The sequence below is a fragment of the Canis lupus genome, chromosome 13, assembly GCF_011100685.1.
Source record: "Canis lupus familiaris isolate Mischka breed German Shepherd chromosome 13, alternate assembly UU_Cfam_GSD_1.0, whole genome shotgun sequence".
Taxonomy (NCBI): domain Eukaryota; kingdom Metazoa; phylum Chordata; class Mammalia; order Carnivora; family Canidae; genus Canis; species Canis lupus.
In genome coordinates this window covers 9,281,354-9,308,812 of record NC_049234.1, presented here as the reverse complement: position 1 = coordinate 9,308,812, position 27,459 = coordinate 9,281,354, and the positions used below count along the sequence as shown (strand labels likewise).

The 27,459-nt window shown below is 35.5% G+C and overlaps 1 protein-coding gene and 1 long non-coding RNA gene across 12 annotated transcripts in view; one reads left to right on the top strand and one right to left on the bottom strand.

Moving 5' to 3' along the window:
• EMC2 (ER membrane protein complex subunit 2) overlaps nucleotides 1–17,434 on the bottom strand; it is a 402,125-nt gene extending 384,691 nt beyond the window's left edge. For 5 of the 7 annotated variants that reach the window (XR_005368539.1, XR_005368538.1, XM_038555336.1 and 2 more), the window contains exons 1-5: nucleotides 17,386–17,434; nucleotides 11,435–11,548; nucleotides 10,664–10,728; nucleotides 7,331–7,416; nucleotides 1,895–1,952 (exon numbers count right to left, since the gene is read on the bottom strand). Coding sequence is in view for 4 of the 7 variants with exons in the window: in XM_038555336.1 (XP_038411264.1) it covers nucleotides 1,895–1,952; nucleotides 7,331–7,416; nucleotides 10,664–10,728; nucleotides 11,435–11,548; nucleotides 17,386–17,425 (363 nt within the window). In the remaining 3 variants the exon portion in view is untranslated. Of the gene's footprint in view, nucleotides 1–1,894; nucleotides 1,953–7,330; nucleotides 7,417–10,663; nucleotides 10,729–11,434; nucleotides 11,549–13,073; nucleotides 13,111–13,363; nucleotides 13,395–17,385 lie in introns of those variants that run through there. The other 2 variants (XR_005368540.1, XM_038555337.1) reach the window with 2 other exon arrangements.
• Nucleotides 17,435–17,593: 159 nt separating this feature from the next.
• Nucleotides 17,594–27,459, top strand: part of LOC102154667 — a 32,118-nt gene continuing 22,252 nt past the window's right edge. For 3 of the 5 annotated variants that reach the window (XR_005368533.1, XR_005368535.1, XR_005368534.1), the window contains exons 1-3: nucleotides 17,594–17,713; nucleotides 17,954–18,128; nucleotides 23,098–23,194. This is a non-coding gene — a long non-coding RNA (uncharacterized LOC102154667). Of the gene's footprint in view, nucleotides 17,714–17,953; nucleotides 18,146–23,097; nucleotides 23,195–27,459 lie in introns of all 5 variants that reach the window. The other 2 variants (XR_005368537.1, XR_005368536.1) reach the window with 2 other exon arrangements.

The window sequence follows — 27,459 nt, the reverse complement described above, 5'->3', positions numbered from 1 at the left end:
CATTACATACTATCTTAGATCCTGAAAAAGTGAAATAATTTATTAAAAATATCCCCAACTTAAACTGACACAGAAGTAAAATGTTTGACTCCTAATACCAAGAAAAAATCAAAAGCTGTTGATTTTTAACTTGGTATTAAAAAAAAATGGAGCAAACTTTTTTTGGAAACTTGATTTCATATTTTTAATATTTGGCTGCGTGAAAAATGAATACCTTTGAAATTGTAGTGAAGTCTTATAAGTAAGTAAATGAAAATGCTTCAGGAAAAGAAAAATGGTGCTATTTTATTAAAACAGGTGGCAAGTGAGTAGAATAGTTAAAATTGGAAAGTTATTCATAACTTTTATGAACTTTTATTGGAAATATGTAGATATACTAACAAAAGCTCTTTCTATTTTTGATTTTTTTTGTTTTTTACCAAGGGTAGAATTGCAGCTCTCTCAAAACTTCTCCCTGAAATTGTATATGCTGAGAATCCTCACAAAATAATAAATCCTTGCCATTCAAGTACCTATCTCTACCTCTTCACCCCCCAAAAACCTAGGAATTTTCCAGAAGAAATGTCCCTGGGATGGGATAATATTAAAAGCAAAAATCTAAACCATTTCACTACATATATATACACACACACACACACACACACACATACACATACACATATACATGCACACATTGTGTAACTTATACAATGTTACTTGTCAAATGTATCTCAGTAAAGCTGAAAAAAGACTATCATTTAAGCAATAGATCTAAGTATTACCACAAAGTATCAGAAGAGACAAGCAGAGATCAGATTTATGACCAAAGAAAGCCTTAGATAAAAGCTAACTAAATATTACACATTTCAATATTAAATAATTGCCCAAAGAAAGCATGAATAATTTACTTAAATTAAGTAACTAATGTTCAATTATTATTTCTGCATCTTATAATCCACAATTACACATTAAGTGGCTTAACAAAAATGTATATTTTCAATGAAACACTTGCCAAATAAGAGAAAACGTTCATGTATTTGTGTTAATATAGCAATATCTCCTATAAAAGGGCAAAACAAACTGGTTTTTGTTTAAAAATTTTAAAATATGATTTGCTTTTAACAGGCATATGTGTGCATGGGTATAAAAAAAATATTAAAATGCCTGATATGTTATCTAAAATCTCTATAACTTTTCATTGAGTAAAAGGTATGTCTGAGGAAAGCCATTATGCAAAAATATTAAAATAAAATTCTAACTATTCTCAAAAATCAAAAAAATCTTCAGCATATTTTTAAGACAAATAATACGATATAAGTATATTTAGAACAAATACTCTGCCCGATATACTGATATATTTGTTCAAATCAGGATAAATTAAAGATGTTATCTTACAGGAAACAAAATATATATATTTCTTTATATATATATACACACATATATATACAAGTATATGTATACATACACAAGTATATTAAATATATGTACATATATGTATTACTGTTCAAGTGTAAGACAGAAAAAGTAAAACCAAATCAAAACACCTTTATTAATTCCATATACCAATTACTGATAACCCCTTTCATTTTTCATTAAAACTAAAATATAACTACCCAAACAAGTTATTTATCATAAACTTCAAAATATTATAAAACCACTGAGCTCTGCTGACCTTTTTGCAAGCACGTAAAATTCTTTCTTTCTAAATTTCCACAGTTTCTGTCCAAAAAGATACACGAGTCAAATTTCACTGAAGAGTTTTAAATCTAGTTTTAAAATGTGGCCCAACATAAAGTATCTAAAATAAGAAGATAAAACCTGATTTCATATTTACTTTTCCATTATTTCAAAAATCAATTAATTTCACCTTTTAAAATAAAATTTAGACAATCACCAGGGCAATCAGCTAACTTACAGTGTTAGTTGGATCTTCTTGTAAAATTCGATCATATAGTTGTATAGCATCATCATATCTATTTAAAAAGAAAGAAAATCAAGAATCATTACTTTCAAATTTTAGTGACAAATAGTAAATACAGAAAACAATTAAACTGGTAGGGCTTTAAATGTGTTTACAATTGCAATCCAAGTCTCTTCTGATCTTCACGTAACAGCAGAAATTTGCTACAGTATTATTTTTTACAGAAAAAAATTCATGAATAAAGTATTTCTAGAAAAACTTACTTTAAAAACACAGATTCATGAACAAAGAAAAAAAAAGAGATGAACTAAAATACAATGATTCAATTTGGCTTAAATACAAAGGTAAAAACTAGCAACATAGATACCTTTGTGGTCCTAGGTAAACCTAGAATTATAGCCAATAAAGCATAAGAACAAGTTTCATTTTAACAAATTCACAAGGAAATGATCCATGATTTAATTCTCCTTTAATAAATACTTAGCTTTTCTTAGTTAGCTGGTTCAGTTCAATTCATTAAGTACCTGTTAAATATACACCTGCAGTACACCCTGCTGGGTTACAACCTCACAAAGGGAATAGTTAACAATTTACAACAACACAAATGAAAAAATAATCAAATGTGTCTGCCTATGTCTAACAAGCCAAAATAAACATTATGTGATAAGGAATCAAGCAGAAGGATACATCAGAAATCACATAAAGAACATCATATACTCTTGTATGATTCTTGTATGACTCTTGTTTGAGGTGTAAGGAAAAAGCTGATTCTGAAATTCCTTCCTAACAGTATCCATAACCCCAACTCTACTTCAAATCAATTTCTCCATTTCCAGATATCGATCTTTAAAGAAAACAAAAAGCAATCTTTAAAACCTTTCACAGCAATGTTTCTAAAACTAGGAACAATAGCTATGTTCTTGAGATCTCTTCTTAAGTTTCCTAAGAGAATTTTTTAATTTTATATTTCTCTCTTAATGATATTCAATACATGAATATTCTGTATCATTATAATGACATATCTTTTAACTGAATACTGCCCCACAATTTTAGCACCCAAGTCTCTTTGTGATTATAATCATGCTAGTAGGTAAGACTACTTTAACTGTAGTAGACAACTGAGAAAAATAAAAGCAGACTTAATTTGTAAATGTGTTCATACCATATGGAGGCCAAATAACATCATGGCACACTAAGTCAATCAGACTTGACTAGTTCAAATAAAATTAGTTTGGACCTCAAATACATGGTAATACAGTAAGGATGCTAGCCTCAATAGAACCTGCAACTAAATGGAGAAACGTAAAATAAAAATCATTAAATATTAATAAGACAATGAAGTATATAAACAAGGACAAAATTAATGTTATAGAGCAAGGGTGCTCACAAGATACAGTACATGAGAATGAGAACCCCCTGGGAATCTTTTTTCCAACTACATAAGCTTTAGAAAACACACCAAATGACAGAAAACAATAGGAAACTTCATTTCACTAATATAATGATAATCTAAATTTTAGCAGTTTTCTAGTTTTTTCGGTATTATCAGAAAATTTACATCGTTTTTATAGTTGTATAAAAACTATATAGGGGTAGCCCTGGTGGCGCAGCGGTTTAGCGCCACCTGCAGCCCGGGGTGTGATCCTGGAGACCCGGGATTGAGTCCGTCAGGCTCCCTGTATGGAGCCTGCTTCTCCCTCTGCCTGTGTCTCTGCCTCTCTCTCACTCTCTCTGAATGAATAAATAAATAAATCTTAAAAAAAAAAAAAAAAAACTATATACATAGGGGCCGCTGTGTGGCTCAATCAGTTAAGAATCTGCCTTTGGCTCAGGTCATAATATCAGGGTCCTGGAATTGAGCCCCATGTCAGGCTCCCTACTCAACAGAGTCTGCTTCCCCATCTCCTTCTGCCCCTTTCCCCAGCCTGTGCACGATCTCTTTCTCTCAAATAAGTAAAATCTTAAGAAAAAAAACACAAAAAACTATACATACAAAACATTAATAGCTAGTTGTTTACTTAAATATATTTAAATTTTACTATAAAAAAATAGTAAGTTCTGTAAAAACTGACTGTGATGGTTAATTTTTCTGAGTGTGACAGATCACTTTGACTGACCATGCACTGCCCAGATTAAATACTATTCCTGGGTATGTCTAAGGATGTTTTCAGATAAGATTAGCATTTGAATCTGTGGACAGATTTACTGCTAAAATAGATTGCCTTCCCCAATGTGGGTGAACATGACCCAATCCTTTGAGAGCTTGAATAAAACTACAAAGGAAAGAGAGTTGTTCACTCCTTTTTACTGCCTCACTACTTGAGCTGGGACATCTCATCTCATTTTCTCCTGTCCTCAGTCTGGCTTCCTTGGTTCTCAGGCCTTTGGACTTGGGATTCAAACTGAATTACAGTACCAACTTTCCTGGGTCTCCCAAGCTGCACAGCAGATTCTAGGACTTCTCAGCTTCCTTGATTGCTTCATAATAAGCCTCTCCCTCTCCCTATACATCCTTCCTCCCTCCTCCCACCCATGTATATGTACACCAATATCCTCTTGGTTCTGTTTCTCTAGAGAATCCTAATACACTGAAGGTCCACAAGAATTTACCTTTAGTCAGCAATGTTCTTAAACTTACTTGTAAACCTACTTGTCTCTTCTCCTGAAGGGCTTTTTTTAAAAGAAAGATTCTGATTACACTCCTAAAAAAGTGATCTCAGTTAAGTGGGGAGTAGGGAACTATGTATTTTAAATTCCACAGATCACTCTAATTCACACAATTGTGTATGAGAATCAATTATTAATGGTCCTATGTAATGAAGACACATAGTAGTCATTCTTCCAAGAAAAAAAGCAGTAAAACCTTATTGAGTAAAATGATTACATGAGTTTCAATTAAAGAGTAAGGCTTAGATGAATTAGAGTTCACCTGTGTCTTAGAAAACTTAAGAATAAATTACTGTGGGGCACCTGGGTGGCTCAGTGGTTGAGCGTCTGCCCTTGGCTCAGGTCATGATCCTGGGGTCCTGGGATCAAGTCCCACATCAGGATCCCTACAGGGAGCCTTGCTTCTCCCTCTGCCTATGTCTCTGCCTCTCTCATGAATAAATAAATAAAATCTTTAAAAATAAATAAATAAATTGTTACCCTATCAATTTTTTTGCATGATTGGAAGGCGGGTAGAGGGCTAGTAACTACTTAAAATGTGTGCTTTGGAAACTAGTACCTCTCAAACCTTTACAAGATAATTTTAAAAATCAACCATCTTGGACTCTGGGATGTTTGGGTATTAATACATTTTAAGAATGGTCTAGAAATTTATACCACTTGAAATAAAACAAAAAATGATATTAGTGAAAACACAGATTCAGGAACAATCCATTGTAGATTTCCTCCATTCTGTCCTTTGAATCTAAATTACTTTCTGCTAACCTAGAATAATACTATTTTATTTATTTTTCTTTACCTATGCTCTTTGATTGCTTACAGAGACAATCCAATGGGATTAAACTATACATATACACAAACACATAAGTCAAAAGTTAAGGATTAAAGAGATTAAGAAAAATTATATCGATACATTCTACTTACTAAAAGCTACTATAACTGAGGTTATAAAAAAAAAAGGCCAACAAGAGCAAAAAAAATGTGGGACTATATCAAACTCAAAAGCTTCTGTACAACGAAGAAAACACTCAACAAAAATGAAAACATAATTTATGGAATTGGAAAAATATTTGCAAATTATCTGATACTTTCAATTACTTGCTAAAGAGTTAATATCTAATACGTACAAAGAACTCATACAATAAATGGCAAAAAAAAAAAAAAAAAAGAAAAAGAAAAAAAACCTAATTAAAAAGAGACAGAGGAACTGAATACTTTTCCAAGGAAGACATACAGATAGCAAACAGGTACATGAAAACGTGTTCAACATTACTAATCAACAGGGAAATGAAAATCAAAACCACAGTGAGCTATTAGCTCACACATATCAGAATGGCTATTATCAAAAAGACAAGACATAACAAGTCTTGCCAAGGATGAAGAGAAAAGGGAACTCTTGTGCACTGTTAATGGGAATGTAAATTGGCACAGCCACTATGAAAAACAGTAGAGGTCTCTTACAAAATTCAGAATAGAACTCCCATTTGATCCAGCAATTCTCCTTCTAGGTATTTAACCAAAGCAAACAAAATCACTATCTTATAGGTATTTTCAACCTCACATTCATTGCACCATTATTTGCAATAACCAATACACAGAAATAGTCTAAAAGCCCATTAACAAATGAGTGGATAAAGAAGACTGGTATCATGAAATATTATTCAGCCATAAAAGAGAAAAAAAAATCTGCCATTTATGACAACTTGGATGGAACTTTAGGGCATATGGTAAATGTAATAGAGAAAGACAAAAACTATATGATCTCACTTATATGTGGAATCAAAAAGAACACAAACTCCTAGAAACAGAGAACAGATTAGTGGTTGCCAGAGGTAGGCACTGGGGGTGGGAAAATAGGTAACAGTGCTCAAAAGGTACAAATTTCCAGTTATAAAATATGTCCTGGGGAATATAATATACAGTATAGTTACTATAGTTAACAATACTGTGTTATGTACTTGAAAGCTGTTAAGAGAGAAAATCTTAAAAGTTCTCATAAGAAAAAAAATTGTAACAATGTATGGTGATGGATGTTAACTAAACCCACTGTGGTAATCACTTCACAATATACACAAATATCAGATCATGATGTCATGTACCTGAAACTAATACAATGCCAACTATATACCATTTAAGAAATAGTAATAGCTTCTATGCCTTGAATACCTGTCAGGGTACTACACATATGTCATTACTAATTCCCAAAACAATCCTGACAAGTTGGTAATAGTCTCATTTTACAGAGGAATAAGGCTAAAAGATTTAAATAAGTTGAATAATGTGCCAGATAAACAGCTAATAAATCGTAGAACAGGATATAAAACCAGTCCTTACTCCAAAACACAAACCCATTTCACTAGGTCAGAGATGGTAAATTGCACTCCTATGTCAAATCCTATTTATTGGGAGTAACTGGCAAGATTTATGCTGAGAAAGCACTGACACTTTTCTGCAGCTCAAAAGCAAAAGTTCTTGCACACTTAATGATGCTGTCATGAGTATAGGAGGACCTATATCTAGACCCCACATTTACCATTTTAAAATGCGATTAGACTGGAGTTTTTTAAAAGATTTTATTTATTTATTCATGAGACACAGAGAGCCAGAGACATAGGCAGAGGGAGAAGCAGGCTCCCCACAGGGAGCCCGATGTGGGACTCATTCCCAGGATCCCGGGATCATGCCCTGAGCTGAAGGCAGAAGCTCAACCACTGAGCCACCGAGGCATTCCCTGAGATTATACTGTTTTTAAGGTTCAGTTACCTTTCCATGGCTTCAAATCTCATGCCTGTTAGTCTCTTGACTCTGTGGCTGCCAGGAAACTGTCTTCTCAACTCCTGAAGACAAAACTGAAAAAATAATTGGTAAAAAAGACTTAAGAAGTAGGAATTACATTACATATACTAAATGAGCTAGAGGGAATGGCCTATATAATCTTCAATGTATCTTCTTAAATCATTTCATTAGTGTACTCTAACAACATGAAGTGAAATTAATTGGTAATGAATAAGGGATAAAAGAAGAACCCTGAAATTACAGTACTCAGAAACTGATCATGCTCTTAACTGGGAAAATAAGCAGGTCATGGGATACACTAATAACTCTTTAGATGTTGCCATATTACTCCTCCTTCAGAATTGCTTCCATAATGGCCCAACTTAAACCCTTACAACAACTTCCTGGCTTTTAGTTTCTATTATCTAAGCATTCTCCTGATATAAATTTAGCTCTTTGACAGTACTCTCAAGTCTTCCAAATACTATAACACTTTTGCCCTGTTGAAATCATGTATTAATCAATCATCCTGTCAGTACACATATCCTGACTTGGGGTTATAAAATACCGACACCAAATCTAAAGAGTACCAAACCCCTTTGGGAGAGATCCATAATCCACCTATCAACTTAAATAAATAAATAAATAAATAAATAAATAAATAAATAAATAAATAAATAATCAATCAAGTATTTATTGAGTACCAACTATGTTCTCAGCAACATATGAGGATTTTAAGAGTCTTGGAAGCACTAAAATGTTAAGGATTATAAAAACAGTCCATTCTAGTGCCCCAAAGCATAAGTGACCAAAAAAAAAAAAAAAATACCTTTCCTTAGTGAAGAAACTATTAATTAGTAATAAAAAAGTTATAACATGATCTGGAAGTATAGCTTCCAAGTACGTGGCTAAACATCTGCCACACTAAGAAAAATATTCAAGTTAGTCAAAACTGGAGATGATGTTTATTTCTTTGACACCATGCACAACTCATACTACTTGGTTAATCAAGCTGTATAGAAATTCTGAACATTAAAAAAATACTATGTTACAAAAAAAGCTACCATTTAAGTTGATCTCTGGCTTTGGTTACCAATATTATCTAATTTGATCTCCTACTTCATCAAATGGCATTTGGCTTCTTAAAAAACAAGTAAACATTTCCCTTAAGATGCAAGCTGCAGGGGCAGCCCGGGTGGCTCAGCGGTTTAGCGCCGCCTTCAGCCCAGGGCCTGATCCTGGAGACCCGGGATCGAGTCCCACATCGGGCTCCCTGCATGGAGCCTGCTTCTCCCTCTGCCTGTGTCTCTCTGCCTCTCCTTCTTTCTGTGTCCCTCATGAATAAATAAATAAAATCTTTAAAAAAAAAAAAAGATGCAAGCTGCAATCTCTATGAATATTTGAAAGACTATTTCAGGGCTCAGTTGGTTAAGCGTCTCTTGATTTCAGCTCAGGTGATGATCTCAGGGTTATGGGACCAAGCCCTGGGTTGGGCTCTGCACTGAGCATAGAGCTTGCCTGAGATTCTCTCTCCCCCTCTCCTATACCCCTCCCCCTCAGATAGATAGATAGATAGATAGATAGATAGATAGACAGACTATCTCATAGGTTCTGATGGTAATCTAAAAGGTTTAATGGAACACTTTTTCTTTTACCACTAGTAGCTCCACTGAAATTAGATATATAGGCAATGTAGCATAAATTACCTTAGAAAAAAAGCAATGCTAATTCAGATATGCATATGTTCTCCTAATATTTCTACTTTGTTTGCATGTACTTTCTTTTTGGCTTAAATGAGGAAATAGCATGAAGTTGTACTGAAGAACTCTGGAATATAGAACAATAAAACGAAAAACCAGAAACCTTCACTTTTTCATTTACAAAATGAATATAATGATAGTATCAAGCACAAATCAAGAAATAACTGTGAAGATTAAATAAAGTATGATATAAAGCGTTTAGCACAATGGCTATCACATGAGTATTCAAAAATATAGCTATTATCATTCTTTTATTCTAAAAGCAATATTAATATTCTAAGTCATGTTCTATACATGTTAGGATTTTCTAATAATTTAAGAGATACATTTACAACAATGCAAAATAGTATTTAACATTATGTACAGATCTTCCACTTATGGTGGGGTTACATCCCAATAAATCCCAATAAATAAATTATTAAGTTCAAAATATTGAAAGTCAAAAATGTGTTTAATAACACCTAACCTACTGAACAGCATAGTTTAGCCTAGCTTGCCTGACACATGCTCAGAACACTTTAGCTTATGTTGGGCAAAATCTTCTAACACAATGCCTACTGTATAATAAGACATCAACTATCTCATGTTTACTAAATTTACTAAATACTATATGAAATACAGTATTACTATATTTAATTACTAAATACTATATGAAAGTGAAAAACAGAATGTCTGTATGGGTACAGAATGGTAGTAAGTTTATCAGTTGTTTACCCTGGTGACCATGATCATATGGCTGACTGGGAGGGTAGGGCCCACTGCCACCACACAGCATCATGAGAAAGTATTGTACCACTTATCACTAGCCTAGGAAAAGATCAAAATTCAAAGTATAGTTTCCTGTGAATGTGTATTGCTTTCAGACCATTATTAATTAAGTTGAAAAACTGTAAGTCAAATCATCATGAGTCAGTGACTCTACTCTCTGTGTTATACTTTATTTTATTTTTTTTTAATTTTTATTTATTTATGATAGTCACACAGGGAGAGAGAGAGAGAGAGGCAGAGACACAGGCAGAAGGAGAAGCAGGCTCCATGCACCGGGAGCCCGATGTGGGATTCGATCCCGGATCTCCAGGATCACGCCCTGGACCAAAGACAGGCGCCAAACCGCTGTGCCACCCAGGGATCCCTACTCTCTGTGTTATAAAAGTCATTCAAAAACCCAAAAGATAAACTTGTTTTAAACTATCTGCTTCTTTTTTTAAACTCTATAATAGCATAATTCACCTGTTAAGTGGACAACCTTCACCAACCAATTTAATCTTTTCAGTAAAACTGGGATAATAAATATCTACTTCCCAAGACTGTTAAAAAGATTTAACTGTCCCAAAGTACCTAGTTAGTCTCACCTACTCTTAGGAGTAGCACTGAAATTCACCCATAAAAGCATTCAAGTACAAGCCACGTACTAAAGCTTATAAGGTACTTAACAAGCAACGTACATGGCTTGTACATTAAAAGCATTCAAGTACAAGCCATGTACTAAAGCTTTTAAGGTACTTATAATTCACGAAGTAAATTTAAAATAAAATAAAATATAATTAGTTTAAATACCTACCAATGCCAAGTCATCTCGACCATAGTCTAGGGCTGCAATCATCACTTGTTCATATATGATCCAAACTAGACACAGAGAGAAAAAAAATTGAACTTAATGTAAAAATCTCCCAAAAGAAATCAGACATTTTTCTTGTTTCTGATATTTTAGAGAACATTACTTGTAACTGAAAATTGTTTTACTGCATTATATATAGATTAAGAAAGCATTCTTCTATGCTTTCAGTAATATAAAATATTTTAATACCTTATAAGGTTAAAAAAATCTATTATTTAATACCTTTCCTCTTCTAAAAAATTCTTTTTTTTTTTACAGATTTATCTATTTATTCATGAGAGACACAGAGAGGCAGAGAAATAGGCAGAGGGAGAAGCAGGCTCCCTCAGAATAGCCCGATGCGGAACTCGATCCCAGATCCTGGGATCAGGACCTAAGCCGAAGGCAGCTGCCCAACAGCTGAGCCACACAGGCGTTACTAAAAAATTTTTTATGAAATACATTGTGACCAGACCAAGACTATAGCCCTCTAAGCTTTAAAGCAAAAATGTCTATTTGAATGCTTCACTACAACCAGCCAATTTAGAAATCCTTCTCAAAATAATGCATCATTAGACATCCTGAGTTTTTTTTTTTTTTTAAATAGGGGGCAAATCATAGACTGCAGGAAAAACGTAATGAAAAGATGCTTTTTAAAAAAACTAAAACCCAAAAAAGAATAAAAATAAAAAAACTAAAACCCAAAACAGGAAAGAGCATGAATAAAGCACTTACTATCATCTCCAAGCTTAGAAGCATATTCATTAATTAATTCCTCTCCAACTTCCACAATTTGCTCACTGTTTCGTGAGTTTTCTTCTCTCCATTTTCTCATTTTATCTCGCATTTCTGAAAAAAATAAAGCTTGTTATTACATATATATTTGATCAGTGTCAAAAATTGATAAGGAAATTGAAATCAACTTTTCAGGCAGAGAAAATAAAGTCACACTGATATAAGTCTAAGGTATGTCAAAATTCATAAAGCAGAAAATAAATTTAACAAAAGCAACAGATCCTTTAGAAGATTAAAAAGACATTACAACTAATGTTACAACTATATAAAAGTAATGAATAGGATTGGTCTGCTACAAAGATTTAAGATCTAAAGCAACTATGGATCTTAACTTTTTTGAAGTTAGAGACAATTTTCAGAACCTGATAAAAGCTAGGGATAATTTTGGGGGGTTGTAGGTGGGAACACAAAATTATTTGTAGAAATCTCAAAAATCCAAAGTACTCCTGAAGCTCACCCACTCAAGAATGTAAAATTTCATAATCAGGGGATCATATTAGGCTGTCTGCACTGAAAGGACATTCATCATAAAACTTCCTAATAACATTAACAGTACATATAATGTATAAAGATACACAGCTATGCAAGAAAATAAACAGCAAAAGAATCAGAACAAAGGAAATCTTTCAATTATATATATAATAATAAGTAAAAAGAATAATGTAAAGTAAAGTAAAAAGCACTAGCAAAAGTCACAAGAACAACTTTGCATATCATAAAATAAGAGGAAACTGAGGAGTTGTAATGAACAGTATTTTGATAACAACAGAAATAACTGGGAAAAAGTATCTAATCCAGTAAACAAAAGGTCCCTTTTTCATATAGTTATGGTAGAATGAACTATCCAATTTGCCAATCACATATATGATTTCTTACTCCTACCTGAGAAAATCTAACATATTTATTCATCTGGGTACCACCTCTTCCTTCTACAGACACAGAAGAGATTTAAACAGTTAAATTGTTGAACACATAAGCTGGCCCCTAGAGAATAAGTATAAAAGAAACATGAAATTTTCACTACTTTCATACGCATTATCTGAGTTCCTATAGCTCAAAGTCTTAAAAAAAAATTGCAAGACAAAAATAGATCCTAAATGGTCTTAAAAATCAAATTAACACAGTTAATTCCTTCTACTGACAACCAGAAATCACCTTGACTCTCACTCCGCAAAGGAAATAACCTTGAACTGATTCTTACAAAGTTCAAGAGGAAATGAACAGACAAAAAAATTTAAGAAATAAAAAAATAAAGTAGGTCATTCATACCCCACAGGTTAAGGGCTCAATCCCACAAAACTTAGATACCAATCAAGAGTCAGGGCCACCAGTATTTCTGACTAACTGGCTATAAAGTCTGGGGTTCTCACAACCTCCTCCTCAGGTTTGTGAGAATACCTCACAGAACTCAGATAGGTGCTTCACTTACTATTATGGATTTATAAAAACTACAACTAAGAAAAGCCAAATGAAAGAGATATATAGGGCAAAGTGAGAAGAGAAAAGAAAAGCAGAGGAACTTTCATACTCTCTCTCAGCAAGACACCATCCTAGTACCTTCCTTGAGGTGCTTACCAACCTGGAAGCTCTCCAAACACCATAGCTTAGTGGGTTTTATGGGGGCTTCATTCCAAGGCATGATTGATCTCCAGATCCTCTCCCAGGAAGTCAAGAAATGAGAGTTCCAATTTTTTACTTTCCCTGGTCTTTTGGATGACCAGCCCCCAATCTGAAGCTATCCAGCCACCAACAGTCTCATTAGCATACAAAAAGATACTCAACATTCTAGAAACTCCAAAGATCTTAGAGGCTCTTAAGTCAAAAACCAAGAAAAAAAGATTAAATATAACAAAAGCTGTTGCTACTAACCTTATCATTCAAGAAATTTCTAAGGGTTTAGGAGCTCTGTGACACAACTGGGGACAAAAAAAAAACAAATACACATCCCTTATTACATCACAACAGAACCTTATGCTTAGAACCAAAGCATGGGTTCTCAGAATTCATTCAAACTCTATCCCCTATAACACAGTTCACTTGCAGATTATTTTATTCTAACGATTTATTTATGTATTCATTTTAGAGAGAGAGAAAGCACATGCGTGCACGAGCAGGGAAGGGCAGAGGGAGATGGAAAAAGAAACCCAAGCTGACTCTGCTGAGCACAGAGGCTGACCCAAGGTTCCATCTAAAGACCCTGAGATTATAACCTCAGCCAAAATCAAGAGTCAGATGCTTAAATGACTGCACCACCCAGGCACACCAACCTGGCAGATTATTTTAAAAGAGGAGTTAAGTGTCTTGGGAATATAAATTAGTGTTTTACAGATCTGTTCCATAACATCGCACCCTTTGCCCACATGCTGAACCCAAATTACGCTAGCATTCAAGGTGACAACCTAGCTCTTACCTTGAAAAAAATTACTTTCACAAAACATAAACATATTCATAAATATGGATCTTTAGCTTAGAAGTGAAATCTCAGGGTATGTTCCGTGAGATCTGGGATCCTGCCTGTCATGTTCAGCACTGTATCCTCAAGAAGTGGAACAGTGCGTGTTACAAGTACTCTAGATATGTATTTAATTAACATGTTATTTAGTATATAGGCCAATAGTTAAAGCTACATGTGAATTAGATCAACCACAGAAGGCATTTAACTTTTTAATTTTGTACTCTTTGAAGCTGATGAGACCTTTGAACCCTCTTTTTCCCAGAAATATGTACATGTTTACATATACTCAATTTTACATACAATTTCATAGAATTCAAAAACCACATAAAACTTATCCCTCCATCAGTCTGGAGGCTGTTGGTCTCAGGTTTAATAAACCACTGATAATAGAGTGCTAAGAAAAGAACTATTAAGGACACTAAAAATCAAGGAGCAAATAAATGGATACAGAAAACTCACAAAGGTAAGGTCTGAAAAGTGAGACCCCTAATGTTATTATGAAACCAAGGAAAGAATGTTTCATGGAGTGATATGCAACAACAAATATAGTACAGGTGTAAAAAACACATTCATTAGACATGGCATTAGGTCTCCCTAGAAACCTTACTGGAATGATAGGGCATAGAAACCAAATTATGGTTTGAAGGACTGAATAAAGAGAAAGTAGAGAGAATAAACATTTTTACAAGTATTTTTTCAACAAATGTTCATTTGGTACCTATTATAGGCAAGGCAGTGTGCTAGACATCCTATCCATATCCTGGCCAAATATCTTATTTTTGAGAAACTTGGCTATACCCTTCTTACAACTCTCTTTCCCACCTCTAAACTCCTAAGCAGTAACTACTCTAACAAACAGCATTAATTTTCAACTGGCTGAATAGGTAAACCATATATTCTACCTTTTTTTATAGAGCTCAATAGATTAAAAGAGTGTTAGACTTACTACATGGGTCTTTTATAAATGTGACAAATCCTCCTATCACAAGAACTACAGTACTTTTTGAACAAGCCATTTCCACAGCTTTAATTCATGATGTTATACAATGGAATTCTTAAGGACACAGGTCCAGCTGACATGCCCTCCCCAAAAAATCTAAACAAAAAACTATCTTCAAGAGTCCTCCATCACCTTCTAACATCCTAAAAATGTGTTACTATAAGTCTTTGAAAGAAAAATCTGGGATCTCTTTAAAAGCCCTGAAACAGAACTTTTATTCCACAAAAGTCTGAAACCTTCATTTTCCAAATAAGTAAACTATACCCTATTAGTAGAATGAGCTGCCGAAGTCTACCTAAGGTACAGAAATTTTTCCAACACTTGAAAAATGACTTATAGTCCTTTGTGACAGTTTGTTAATGTTTATTATTAATGCTATTAACAATTCACTTAGTAAACAATTACTAAGCTCTTCCAAAATGTCTAGCACAAGAATAAAACAGGCTGGCCCTCCCTTCATTCTAGGAAACAAAATTTTAAAACTTAACAAATTGGATAAGGACTTCAATAATATGAGGACACAGAGTTAAAGGACCAGAAGTACATTTTGTTGCTTTTGTTGTTGTTTTTATTCTTTTTTTCAAAACATTTTGGCAAAGGGATAGGATAGGGTGGTCAAGGAAAGCTCTCCAAAATATATGACCTTTGAGGGAAATTCCGATACACGGTAATGTATAATGGTAGCAAGACTAGAGCAAGAAAGGAAAAACACTCCCAGTAGGAAGAAATAGCATCTGTCCAGCTCTAAGATAAGAGGAGCAGAACACATTTAGGGAATTCAACAAAAGCCAGCATAGCCAGCCCAAAGAGTAAGGGGCGAAATAATTAAGATAAAGTGGGAGTCATGGACAAGGAGCTAGATCATCTTTTTATAAAGCACTTAATGGTGTAAAAGCATTTTAACATGTTTTCTCTTTTGTTCAATCATACTTGTGAAGTAGTTTGTATTTATTATTCTAAATCCACTCCTCTTTACAATACCCAAGGGTAAGATCCAAGTTACCTACTAAATCATTACCTTATCTGCTAATAGGTCATATCTACTTGCTCCTATCATCTAAGAAACCGAATTGAACATACCTTCAAAGTAGCACTTTCTAAAAAGTATGAAATAATCGAAGAAAATTTTAAAAAGCATTAAAAGTAACAGCCACATATCTACCATCTGGCTTCCGAATATACAGTTGACAGAAGCCTTTTAAAACTATGTATTTTACAGGTCTGTCTTCTCCCTTAGACTGTGAATTCCCTAAAGGTAAGGACTGTGTGTTCCTTAATTTAATATACCCAAGATCTAGCACTAAGCAGCTAATACTTTTATTTAATAGAATGAACTCCCCCAATACAGGTAGAAATCCTGAGGTTACAGTGAGCTAGAGGCCACAAAACTAATGATAAATTACTGAATTCCGTTCAGGTATAAAGGAATTTTACCTTTTCCCACATATGTTTGCAATTTTGTAATATCTGAGAGAGACAGTCACCATCAAATGGCCAATATAACTTTCAGTCCACATGTTATCAGGTCACTGTTTAAGTATCTGAAGAAGGCATTCACTAAACAAATAAGCTATTAAAGCTACCGTTAAATAACGGGAAAAGAAATTTCAATTACACAACTATCATGCCTTAGAGAAACTCAAGGCTCTTAACCATGCTTCCCACTAAAGTTTTTAAGAACACAAAAATCTCTTGTAAAACGGGCTCAAAGTTTGGCTGCTTCCAGATTTAAAGAACACTCTCCCTTAAAGTAGAATGGGAAAAGAAGTCCATCACACTTGAGCATATACCTAAAATAACCAGTTCTTTTCCCCTTTCAGAAAAGGAATTACTGGCAGGAAGCAGAAAGAAAGTTGTGTTACGTGTCTAAGTGTGCTTTGAGGGGAATGGGGGAGCGGATATTGAAGAAGAGAAATGCGAGACCCAGTTTTGCAGAGAACGAAATGTAAAGTGGCACGTGGGAGGATCAATTTTGTTCACGGGTCTTCCACAGACCTTTAAAGCCCAGAGTCGTAACCCTCACACAGCTTAATGAAAGGCCTCGGAGGCCCTGTATTTCTCGGCTGCAGGGAAGCTTCGGCAGGGAACCACCCCGCCTCCTCCGCGCCTCCCAGCAGCCACACGACATGCGTGACGGCCCTCCCGTCTCAGAATGGAAGCCATCCTGGGCTACTGCACAGCGCGGCGGTACATGGGTCAGTCAGTCTATTGATGAGCACGGGCGGTGGGGAACACCACAGACTGCAATCGGCGGCCGGGCCAAGGAGAGGGTCAGCCTCAAAATCCACCTCGGCCACCTCCTCAGCTTGGCCGGTCCGGAGAGAGCTCCAGTGCAGAAGACAGACCAAAGAATCCAGGTCTCCGCCCGGCGGCACGTACTGCCGAACCGCTTCCCAGGGCTTTTGGTCTTTCCGCGCCCTCCCCGCCCGCAATTACCTTCCCAAGTGACATCGTAAAGCTCTGAGACCTTCGCCATCTTCTCAGAACCTAGAGGCAGGGAATGAGAGGGCGGGGAGACACCGTCACGTGACCTGCGACCGGGCGGTGGCGAACTGCGACGCCCTTTCTCATTGGTCGAGAGGGCCGGAGGGGGCGGGATCCGCCGCGCACGTGCACGCGGCCCCCTGGCAGGGAAGTTGGGGAAGGGGGCGGGGCGAGCGGAGCGGAGCGGAGCGGGCGGGGCGAGCTTGGCGGCTGGTGGCGTTCAGGGACTCTGAGGACGCCGTGACTTGAGGGCCGGAAGGTGAAGTCCGCCCAGGACGAGGTGACTTTTTTTACCAGGGATTTTTAGCAAATGCGGGTTGTTGTTTTTTTTGTTTTTTTGTTTTTTTTAATATGCGCCACTCCCGGCTTTTCATTTTTCCCTACGTAGGTGTATTCGTTTTCTTCCCACTCCCTAACCTTGTTCTCTTCATGCTCTGCTGCAATGTCACATCTGCTCCAGTCCTTTATTTGCCAGCTTTCCTCCTTCCGTAATGGGATTTGCTTTCCATTTTTCTTTTAGAATGTCCGACTAAACTGATGCACTCCAAAAATTTGTTTAAATCTCTCTGAGAGACTAAGCGAGATTCTGCCTTTACGCATTATGCTTGTGTGGCCGAGGACTGAGTAAATAAATGTTCACGTGAAGTCTTCTTGGCAACCTGGATCACCGTCTGCCATTCTAGATTTGAAAACTCGTAAGACCAGCCAACATGTAAATCCTTATAAATAAGTGAATGAATGAAATACGGAATAAATGTACAAAGGAGACCGTCCCAGTCCCTGCACTTGGCTCCTCCTCTACCACTTCACGGCGGGGAGCCTCCTTTCCCACCCTCACCCACCAAGCTATTTGCTTTCTGGAACCATTAGACCTAGTCTACTAGAGCTAGGGAGACGTGTCTGGAGTAGAAGAAAAGAAATTTAAATTCATATGCATATATTTAATATTTGAAACAATGGAAACATGAAATTGTAAAGGGAATATGTAAAATGAGGAAAGAAGGCAAAAAATTTCTACATTATAGCCATAGTTAAGGAACAATGAAGAGGCAATCAAGATAGGGAGAAAGGAGGGTCATATCCCACAAGCCAGGGGAGTAGAATTTAAAAAAGTAAAAGGAACTATCAATAGCATCAGCCACAGAGAAGTTACATAAGGACAGAAAAGACTATTGAACTTAGAAACTTGGAATCGATTCTGAATGAGCTTCATTCTCTGCAAACTTAACAGACCTTTTAGAAATTCTTCATTCAAAAAAATTAAAAACCTTCCACTCAGAAATTCATGTATTCTAATGCTTCAAGAAAACAATAGAACGAACACGAACTCTATCAGACAGATTTGAACCCAAACTCCAATATTTAGTAGCTGGTTGACTTTTGGAATGTATATCTCTGAGCATCCCATTTGCTCATGTATAAAAAGAAGCTAATTATAGTTATATAAAAAGAAAAATACCTACTTTGAATTGTTATCAAAATTAAAAGAGATATTGCATGGCACTCCCATGGAGGTACCAGTCCTTTGGCTATAAATACTACTTATATGCTGATGACTCCCAAATTCTCCTCTGAGACCCAGTTCTGCTTTCTTGACATATTCACTTAGATAGCTAATACACATCTCCAAGTTAACATATCCCAAACAGAATTCTGGATTCCTTCCACCACACCCCCCAAATAGGCTTCCCCACTGCAGTTGATGAAACTATCCACTTAGTTGCACAAACTAAAATTCTAGGAAGTATTGTCGATTCTCCACCTCCTATATGTAGCCTGTCGGTAAATACTGTATTGTACTTCCAAAACTTTTTCCAAGTCTACTTGCATCTCCACTGGTACTACTTCAGTCTAAGCCACAACCATCTCTCACCTTACTGACTGTAATAGCCTCTTAACTATGTTAGTTTCATTCTAGCTGTATAAAATCTATTTTCTATACTAGCAGCCCTACTGTCTTAAAAAAAAAAAAAATCAGACCACAGAAGTCCTTTGCTTATGGCTCTCAAATGACTCCCCCAGGCAATGAAAGTATACTCTAAACACTACCTCAGTTTATAGGGCTTTACTCAGTGTGGCTCTCTCCTACATCTCTCACCTCATCTACTATTCTTTCTTTTTTTTTTTTTTTTTTATTGGTGTTCAATTTACTAACATACAGAATAACCCCCAGTGCCCGTCACCCATTCACTCCCACCCCCCGCCCTCCTCCCCTTCCAACACCCCTAGTTCGTTTCCCAGAGTTAGCAGTCTTTACGTTCTGTCTCCCTTTCTGGAATTTCCCACACATTTCTTCCCCCTTCCCTTATATTCCCTTTCACTATTATTTATATTCCCCAAATGAATGAGAACATACAATGTTTGTCCTTCTCCGACTGGCTTACTTCACTCAGCATAATACCCTCCAGTTCCATCCACGTTGAAGCAAATGGTGGGTATTTGTCATTTCTAATAGCTGAGTAATATTCCATTGTATACATAAACCACATCTTCTTTATCCATTCATCTTTCGTTGGACACCGAGGCTCCTTCCACAGTTTGGCTATCGTGGCCATTGCTGCTAGAAACATCGGGGTGCAGGTGTCCCGGCGTTTCATTGCATCTGTATCTTTGGGGTAAATCCCCAACAGTGCAATTGCTGGGTCATAGGGCAGGTCTATTTTTAACTCTTTGAGGAACCTCCATACAGTTTTCCAGAGTGGCTCTACCAGCTCACATTCCCACCAACAGTGCAAGAGGGTTCCCTTTTCTCCGCATCCTCTCCAACATTTGTTGTTTCCTGTCTTGTTAATTTTCCCCATTCTCACTGGTGTGAGGTGGTATCTCATTGTGGTTTTGATTTGTATTTCCCTAATGGCAAGTGATGCAGAGCATTTTCTCATGTGCATGTTGGCCATGTCTATGTCTTCCTCTGTGAGATTTCTGTTCATGTCTTTTGCCCATTTCATGATTGGATTGTTTGTTTCTTTGGTGTTGAGTTTAATAAGTTCTTTATAGATCTTGGAAACTAGCCCTTTATCTGATATGTCATTTGCAAATATCTTCTCCCATTCTGTAGGTTGTCTTTGAGTTTTGTTGACTGTATCCTTTGCTGTGCAAAAACTTCTTATCTTGATGAAGTCCCAATAGTTCATTTTTGCTTTTGTTTCTTTTGCCTTCGTGGATGTATCTTGCAAGAAGTTACTATGGCCGAGTTCAAAAAGGGTGTTGCCTGTGTTCTTCTCTAGGATTTTGATGGAATCTTGTCTCACATTTAGATCTTTCATCCATTTTGAGTTTATCTTTGTGTATGGTGAAAGAGAGTGGTCTAGTTTCATTCTTCTGCATGTGGATGTCCAATTTTCCCAGCACCATTTATTGAAGAGACTGTCTTTCTTCCAATGGATAGTCTTTCCTCCTTTATCGAATATTAGTTGCCCATAAAGTTCAGGGTCCACTTCTGGATTCTCTATTCTGTTCCACTGATCTATGTGTCTGTTTTTGTGCCAGTACCACGCTGTCTTGATGACCACAGCTTTGTAGTACAACCTGAAATCTGGCATTGTGATGCCCCCAGATATGGTTTTCTTTTTTAAAATTCCCCTGGCTATTCGGGGTCTTTTCTGATTCCACACAAATCTTAAAATAATTTGTTCTAACTCTCTGAAGAAAGTCCATGGTATTTTGATAGGGATTGCATTAAACGTGTATATTGCCCTGGGTAACATTGACATTTTCACAATATTAATTCTGCCAATCCATGAGCATGGAATATTTTTCCATCTCTTTGTGTCTTCCTCAATTTCTTTCAGAAGTGTTCTATAGTTTTGAGGGTATAGATCCTTTACATCTTTGGTTAGGTTTATTCCTAGGTATCTTATGCTTTTGGGTGCAATTGTCAATGGGATTGACTCCTTAATTTCTCTTTCTTCAGTCTCATTGTTAGTGTATAGAAATGCCACTGACTTCTGGGCATTGATTTTGTATCCTGCCACGCTACCGAATTGCTGTATGAGTTCTAGCAATCTTGGGGTGGAGACTTTTGGGTTTTCTATGTAGAGTATCATGTCATCGGCGAAGAGGGAGAGTTTGACTTCTTCTTTGCCAATTTGAATGCCTTTAATGTCTTTTTGTTGTCTGATTGCTGAGGCTAGGACTTCCAGTACTATGTTGAACAGCAGTGGTGAGAGTGGACATCCCTGTCTTGTTCCTGATCTTAGGGGAAAGGCTCCCAGTGCTTCCCCATTGATAATGATATTTGCTGTGGGCTTTTCATAGATGGCTTTTAAGATGTCGAGGAATGTTCCCTCTATCCCTACACTCTGAAGAGTTTTGATCAGGATACTATTCTTTCTTCACTAAACCCCAGCCATTCTCGCCTACTTACTATTCCTCAAACATTCCAAACTCCTCTCTGCCTTGGGTCTGGCATTTGCCCAATATCCCTTTTCCTGGAATGTTCCTCTCATAGCTTTAAGTTGCTGTCTTATTTTTGTCTCTTATATCTCAGTTTTATTTAAAACTATCTACTTACAGGGAGGCCTTTCTTGACTATCCAATAACAAGTGACTCCTAGTTAATGCCTATTATATCATTATAACACCGCTTTGATTTTTTTTGTTTACTTATTTTCTGTATTTTTGATTGTTACATAAATTCCTTGAGAGTATGGACTTTGTCATTTTAGCCTTGGAACATCCAACCTAGTAAAGCACCTGGCATACGGTAGATGTTTGTTGAATGAGTGAATTAGATACTCAAAAAACAACAACTTGAATTCGTGATTATTAGGATAATATTTCATAGTAGTGCACATATGAACTTTACTCCTTGGTTATGGATAGGATGTTCTCTTTTTATATCTGATATTTTCCTAAAAATTATAAACACAGTTGGGACCATACCAATTCATTTTACATCTCCCAGCTCCTTACCACAATATGTGGCATATGTATATGTGACATACATCTACAAATTAATATTTGTAGACTAAACTAAATTGTTTATGCCTAACATTTTGTTGAATTTTTTGAGTAGGTGAAAGCTCAACAAAATGTCTTTTAAATACAATGGATATTAACAGAACTAATTAAGAGAGTAAATATTCTCTAGTCATTTCAACTAAATGCCCTTGTGAATAGCTGCTAGTGTCTCTCAGGCAGTAAACTATGTCACTATGTTAAAGGAGGTCATTTTTAGGATCTCTGACCTGGAAACTTGAATGATTTTATTTTAGACTTAGAAGGTATTTATGAATCATTAAAACTGTACTTTTCAAAACTTTTTTGCCTGCAACCTATATTAAGGAATACATTTGACATTACGCAGTATGTGTCCATATATATAAAACTGAAACAAAATTTACAGGCTAAAAAAAAAAAAATTTAGACTATGATGTGTGTATATTTTCTATTCAAATTGAGTCGATTTCCTTTTTTTTTTTATATAAAAACTATTTGCAACCCATTAGTGGGGTAATTGCCATACTTTGAAAAACTAATGAACTTTGTGTATGTTTTCTAATCTGAGGCCCTGATGTGATAGGATTTACTCAACTTTTTCCACTAGTAGGACAAAGGGAAAATGCATATGAAGGAGATAAGCTGTTTAAATCTTAGATAAAAGGTGAAATACTTAAAGGAAAAATATATTTAAGTAGAATTTTTTTTTTTTTTTTAACAACAGTACTTTCTGAATCGGGGAAGTGACTGTGTTTACATATTGTAACATTTCAGATGTCTAATAAAACTTGCCCTCCTCCGGAACACTCAGGAAAAAACTGGTATGTAAGTGACAAAAATTCTTTATTCTTCTTTATTCTATTTTATGATGTGATTATAAATGTAAATAAAAAATGTCTTCCATAGATAAAACCATAACCCTGAGAACATAAACATCATACTCTATAAATGTACCTTTATAGAATATTTTCAAAATTTTCTATTATAGAATATTTTCAAAATTTTCTCTCTCACCTTCACTCCTTTGAAAAAGTATTCGTTCATGTATGTTAAAAATATTTAATCCAGTTTCTCTGATTGAACACTGCCCAGTATTGGTGACAAATATCAAGGAAATATCCAAGCAGCCAAATATTAAATTATGCCATGTTAGACACCATGGGAAATAACTGTCTCATTTAATGATCTCAGTAGATCAATGAAAAAGGCACATGAATATGATCTATGACTTGCTTTTTTTATATAACACTCTCATGATTTTCATTTTTTTACAAGCTTATGTTTGAATAATTAGAACAATAATACATCAGAATGAACTAGTCAGAAAGGAATAACTTTGAATAAGCCTACACTTTCTTTAAGGTAGAATAAGCTTTATCAAGCTAGATTGGCCTATGAAGCTCTTTGAAGTGCTTCTCTTTTATGGTCAAAGTTTACTTAATTCAATTAATAACTTCAGATATTATGAAAGACTAAAGCAACTTCTTATATGTAATAAACCTTATGGCATTTATAAAATGGACATCATACAACAGGACAGCGTAATGCCATTTGAATTGATTTTGCAGTATCCAACATCATCATCATTTATTTAGAATCTACTATCTGCTTTGTTCCGTCTTAATCATACTGAATTAAAATATCCCATAATATATAGCATAGTTTATAACCTCTATTTACTGTGACAATTATCCATGAAAGTAAATTGGTCTCACTACAAGTCTCATATAAAATTTATTATAGCTTTTAAATCATGTTATTGTTTCTAATTAGTGAATCATAGCCATAAATCCCTTTGTATTTAAGGCAAAATATTGCTTATTTCATCTTCATTCCATGTCAATAGATTTTCACTGTGACACATTCACATTTGGAAGGAAGTTTTCCTTAGAGTTTTATTTACCAAAAGCCAGATTAACATGAAGTTGTTTTAGGAACCTTCTGAACATTGTTTATTACATTTTTAAAAGATTATGTAATTTAATATGTCCCAGCCTCCAAACACAAGAGTCTATACCCCCTTTGCTGGCCCAACTGTAGCATTTAGGCACTTCTAGTTTTTCCAACTTGGCTATCATATGCAATATATGTCTTAATATGTGCCAGAAGTTCATTTCACATCCAATTATATTATTTTAGAAAGCAAAGGAGAGTCTCTGGGAAACATTTCCAGTGAGATCACTTTGGTTCTTTCACAGTAGAATTCACAAACTGATAATTACCCCTCTGTGCCATAGTTGTAACATTGAACAGGAAAGTACATCCAGAAAGAGTACACCCAGAATTTCTCCCACATGAGCAATAAATTAGAGTTGTTTCTTTTTAAGATTTATAACCATACTTAAAAGTCCACTTTTTCAAATGATATTTATTTAATTTCCCCAAAGTGCATATTCTGTTCTCATACATACATCTGTATATATGTAGAAGTCTTTGTGCAAAAATGTATTTTTGTAAATATCCCTTTTGGGTACCAAACATCCAGGAGTCTCTGTAAACTATTATAGTAACCTGATGGTCTCGGGAACCCATCTAGACTCCATTTTCTACAATAGAAGTATAACCTAATTCTATACTTAAAAAATGTTCAAAAAAGTATTCACAATAAATAACTTTCATTATGGGTAAGCTCACACAAAAATATACCGAATATTGGGGTGCCTGGGTGGCTCAGTCAGTTAAGCATCTGCTTTCAGCTCAGGTTGTAGTCTCAGGGTCCTACGATCCAGAGCCCATGTGGGGCTCCCTGCTTCATAAAACTTCCCAGTAGGGAGTCAGCTTCTCCTTCTCCCTCTGTGCCTCCCCCTTCCCCACTTGTGTACATTCTCTCTTTCTCTCTCTAAATAAAATATTTTAAAAATATACTGAATATCAACTTTATACATTTTTTAAGTACATGTTATTCTGTTACAAATTAAATTTTAATTTTTCTACAGATTTGTTAGCATCATTCTAGCTGCAAGTGTCTTAAGTTGTTCATTCAGACCTATAGTTTTGATGTACCTTACCCTTGCCATCAGGCCACAATATCATTTACTTTACTGGTCATCTTTTTCTTTCCATGGTCATGCCAACCACTCTTGGTTAGAATTCACTTAAATGCCAATAGCAATACTGAGACAACATGTCCATCTTATTTTTCAGATCATAAATAATATGCTTTTTTGCATGTAGGAGGGCTTAGTCAACCCCTTAAATTTGTTTGGAAAAAAAGACTGGTTTCCCAGCAGAATTTTGCTAAGAAAACTGTCCACCCCCTAAGTCCATTCTACCAGCCTCATCTATCTCTATCTCATAGTGTGGAAGCACATGATCTCAAATGTTTTTTAAACATAATTTTTAAAAATTGTAGTTAAAATTCTTTTTTTTTTTTTAAGATGTTATTTATTTGAGAGTAAGAAAGAAGGAGAGAGCATGAGCAGGGCAAGGGGCAAAGGGAGAAGCAAACTCCCCCCTGAACGGGGAGCCCGACTCAAGACTCAATCCCAGGACCCTGAGATCATGACCTGACATGAAGGCAGACATTGAACTGACTAAGCCACCCAGTTGTCCCTAAAATTCTTTTTTTTTTAAATTGAAGTATAATTAGCATAGTGTTATATATTAGTTTCAGGTGTACAATGCAATGATTCAACAATTCCATACAGTACTTAGTGCTCATCATAAGCAGTGCATTTATGTGCAAAATGGACCAGGAACACTGCTGGAAGGTTCTGTCCTTGACCCCTGGAGTTTGGTGAGATCCATAGTCACAAAAAGCTTTGAAACTTATTTCCCAGATTGTATGTTACAGGGTTCGGATGTTTGCCCTTACCAGGTAACCGGGGTGGGGAGATAGGGGTTCACTAACTCTTCTCTGGGGAGAGGCCTGTGCTGTCACTTATTTGTTGGGTGACTGGGCAAGTTTCTTAACCTTTCTGAGCCTGTTTCCTTATCTGTGAAATGTGTCTAATATTTGTATCTACCTTATAAGGCTGTTGTAAAGATGAAAAAAAGATATGTAAATATAAGTGGCAGATAGTGTTGTTAATATCACTGACAATAAAACCGTTTACAAAGGGAAAAAAATAAACAGTGCATTCTTAATCCCCTTTATCTATTTCTATGAAATAGATATAGATTTCATCTATATCTATGAAATAGATACTCACCTCCTCTCTGGGAGTCACCTGTTTATTCTCTGTATTTAAGAGTCTGCCTTTTTATTTGTTTATTTGTTTTGTTTATTTGTTTCCGTTTTTCTTTGTTTTGTTGCTTAGATTCCACGTATTAGTGAAATCATAAGGTATTTGTTTTTCTTTGCCTTATTTCACTTAGAATTATATCCTCTAGGTCCATCTATGTTGTTGGGAATGGCAAGATCTTATTCTTCTTTATGGCTCAGTAATTTTCCATTGTCCATATATACCACATACATCTTCTTTATCCATTTATCTATGGATGGATACTTGACTTGCTTCCATACTTTGATTATTGTAAATAATGCTGCAATAGGGGTCCATATATCTTTTCAAATTAGTGTTTTTGCTGTCTTTGTGTAAATAGTAGTGGAATTACTGGGTTATATGGATTATAATATTGGATTATAATATTATAATATGGATTATACTGGATTATAATATTTTTGAGGAACTTCCATACTGTTTTCCACAGTGGATGCATCAATTTACATTCCTACCAACAGTACAGAGGGGTTCCTTTTTCTTCACATCCTCACCAGCAGTTGTTATTTCATGTCTTTGAGTTTAACCATGCTGATAGGTGTAAGGTCATATCTCCTTGTGGTTCTTTATCTTGAAACTGTGAGGTAAGGAACAGTATAAGTGAACTTCAAAAGCTGCCACTCAGTTCAAATTTCTGTCACCTCACTAGAAATTGACCAATATAGTATTTTAACTTCCTTCTACCATTATGGTTCCGTTACAGATTCTTTTCCATCTTTTAATAATGGGCTTGAGCATTTATGTGGGTGGGGTGGGAACCACAACAGTCAGAAGGGAGTGATTCCAATTGATGTAGTTTTTCTAGCAATAGAGAAATGGAATATTAAAAATAACCTCAGTCTAATCTTGAGAAAACATCGGAC